This window comes from Drosophila santomea, chromosome 2L (assembly GCF_016746245.2).
Source record: "Drosophila santomea strain STO CAGO 1482 chromosome 2L, Prin_Dsan_1.1, whole genome shotgun sequence".
NCBI classification, from domain to species: Eukaryota; Metazoa; Arthropoda; class Insecta; order Diptera; family Drosophilidae; genus Drosophila; species Drosophila santomea.
The window spans coordinates 21,780,409-21,783,192 of NC_053016.2; the positions used below are offsets into that span (position 1 = coordinate 21,780,409).

At 50.5% G+C, this 2,784-nt stretch overlaps 1 protein-coding gene across 2 annotated transcripts; it reads right to left on the reverse strand.

The window, feature by feature from the left end:
• Positions 1-960: 960 nt before the first annotated feature.
• LOC120458017 lies at positions 961-2,275 on the reverse strand. 2 transcript variants are annotated; one of them, XR_005617156.1, is made up of 3 exons: positions 2,196-2,275; positions 2,061-2,146; positions 961-1,989 (listed from the first exon to the last, which is right to left on the reverse strand). XR_005617156.1 is itself a non-coding variant. In XM_039645519.1 (2 exons), exon 2 carries the CDS (start codon positions 1,820-1,822, stop codon positions 1,388-1,390), a length of 435 nt encoding a protein of 144 aa, XP_039501453.1. In that variant the 5' UTR covers positions 1,823-1,989; positions 2,061-2,227; the 3' UTR covers positions 961-1,387. The 2 variants fall into 2 exon arrangements, 1 of the variants encoding a protein (XP_039501453.1); XM_039645519.1 differs by having other exon boundaries at positions 2,061-2,227.
• Between the last annotated feature and the right edge of the window lie 509 nt (positions 2,276-2,784).

The window sequence follows — 2,784 nt, forward strand, 5'->3', positions numbered from 1 at the left end:
ACAGTAAACATTTTGAGGAAACAAACCGCGGCAGGAAAATCGTTCATTATAAATCAAAATTCAAGAAACAAAAAAAGATTTATAAGAGCAAATACGATAATTCCAGACCAGCCAGAGAAGCGCAAAGTACGCAATATATTTCTAATAATGCTTAGTTGCATTTATCACTTATTACTATGGTCAAATGCAGCAATATCGAAGTAAACCCAATAAGTGCGAAGAATGGATATCTTATGTTCCAAACCGGAACGATGGAAATTCCAACCAGCTACGAATACCACTATTTGAGTATAAACATAACAAAGACAATGCTTGTTCGAAAATCTAGTAACTGAAGCAAATGACTATCCCAATGTACCTCAGATACAATATTTAGTCGATAAACTAAAACGGGAAATAAATGGATTAAGAATTATTAACAGAAGCAAAAGAGGTATCTTGAACGTAGTAGGGAAGGCATAAAAATACTTATTTGGTACATTAGATGAAGACGACAGGGAGGAGTTAGAGGAAAAAATTAATAACATGTCAGAAGACTCCGTTAAAACCCATAATCTAAACATGGTTATCGACATAATCAACAGCGGTATAGACATAATTAATAGGCAGAGTCCTCGGAAGAAAGCAGGGAAGGCATGCAGGAAGGAAAAGGAAACGTAAGCACCTGAGAGCGGATGGGGTTCGGCAGCCGTTCTAGCGTCAGGTCAAGGCGAGAGTCAACGGATGCGGACCGCGAGCGGACCAGAGCGTTGCCTCGGGAGCCACCACCAGGGAGGAATACAGTCACGAACGGCGGAAAGGTTGAGGATGGCAGCACCTGAGAACGGACTAGGCTCGACAACCGTTCTAGCGTCAGGCCAGGGCGAGAGTCAACGGGTGCAGATTGCGAATCTAACAACCGTTCTAGCTTCAGGCTTAGGCGAGAGTCAACGGAAGCGGAACACGAGCGAGCCAGAATCCTGCCTCAGCAACCACCGCCAAGGGTAGGGAAGGTCGCCAGGAGCGGGATGTAAGAAAGGGTAAGAAAGGCGAAAGAACGACCGTTATCCGCTTGGAATTGTACTGACTTTCGCAAGAGTAACAGACCCACCACCAAGAAGCGAGGATCCGATCCTGTTCAGGGCAGAGGAGACAATAAAACTGCGCAACCGTTCGGTAGGAAGCACTCCTAAAATGCTCCTGAGGATAGAGGAGAGACGGTACAACCCAAGGGAACGGTAGCGTAAAGTCAGGCGTCGAGAGTGGGAAGACACAAGAACGCCGAGGGACACAACGGTGACCGCCAAAGAGGAGGCGCGAAACCGAGGTATAGTGGAGGCGTGGGCAGAGGGGTCGAAACACAAAAAGTTCTACAACCGCCATGAACACATGTACGAAGGAGCAGTACTCAATGCTGTCCACTCTGGGTCAGAGTCCCGAAGGGCCCGCTAGGGGCAAGGGCGGTCGGGGGTAGGCGATTGCCTAACCCGCGGCCCACCCGAACTCCAAGGCGAGGTGCCGAGGACGATAGAGGCGAAGACCCAGAACCAGTGGTCACCTCCGACGAGAGTGAGCTGGAGTGGGAGGAGGACCCCACAGGAGAAAGGAGGACCTGGAGACTCAGGAGAGCCAGGAGCCAGGGCCCGCAAGGAGTACGAAGCCGCCTGGCAGGAGGAGGAAGCAGGCGGACAGGAAGCGAGTGAGGTACCCGCATCCCCGCGGTACGTCCACTCGGCGCAGGTGATCCGGATGGGGTCCCCAGAGCCATTCCCATCCCCATCACCCACTCCGACCGCAGGGATCCCAGGTTCCGGGTCCGAGTTTCGGCGGCGGAGATCCGCATGTTCCGTCTGGTCAGCACCGAATAAAGACTTTGTTCATTAAAACACACACAGAACACGGATTACGATTGTTTTTGGGACGGGTCACAGCGCGCACACAACAAAGAAGGTCGGCAGGTATATTCTCAAAATAACAACATAGCAATACATTTCATGGTAACGTTACGATCTGAAACAAGAAAAAGGAAATATTAGTATGCGCAGAAGGAGATTAAGGGAGTCGGGTGTGTGGGTACTCACGTGTGGGTTGAAGAGTGGCGAAGAGAGAATGTCCATCCACATCATCGCGACCCGCCCGGGGGGGTGAGGTGCTGGAAGAAAGAGAGCTACGCTCCCGGTGAAGGTAAGGGAAATGGGAAAAAAGAGAAAATTTACCGCAAAATAATTCCTTGTTGTCGAAGTTTGCTTTGCCACCATGTGCTTAGGGAAGGGGGCGCCTCGATCACAAGGCGGTCGATCGGCACTCGATAGTGTCTATCGATGGGCAGAAACATCGGAAAAAGCAGCACATGACGGGTCACACTATGGAAACACTATGGTCATCGAATGGCAACGCCGCGCCAACAAAAGTTATCGGAAACAATCGAAACCAGTAGTGTGACCAGATGGCGAGAAGACGAAAACGTGGAATGCGGGAAGAAGAGTGGTGGACGAAGTAGCGGCACGGAAATTCGAATGGGCGGCAAATTTGAAAAAAAGGAACGAGGAACGTACTGGAAGGAGATCGGCGCGGTGGAACTCGAGATGGAGCTGGAAGCGTCAACGAGATCTCAGGAGTGTTCCGCGGTAACTGCAAGGCCGGATTCTACATTTTTCCGAAGAAAGGGGGAGATGTTAGGAGTTGAAACTCCGCACAAATGCGAATGGTGATCGCATGAGGAGGGCCTGCCATTGCCAGTTACGCAACAAGGCAAAGCGTAGTAACGGCAGTGCGAAGCCCGGAGAAAGAGAGTTTGTGTACGAG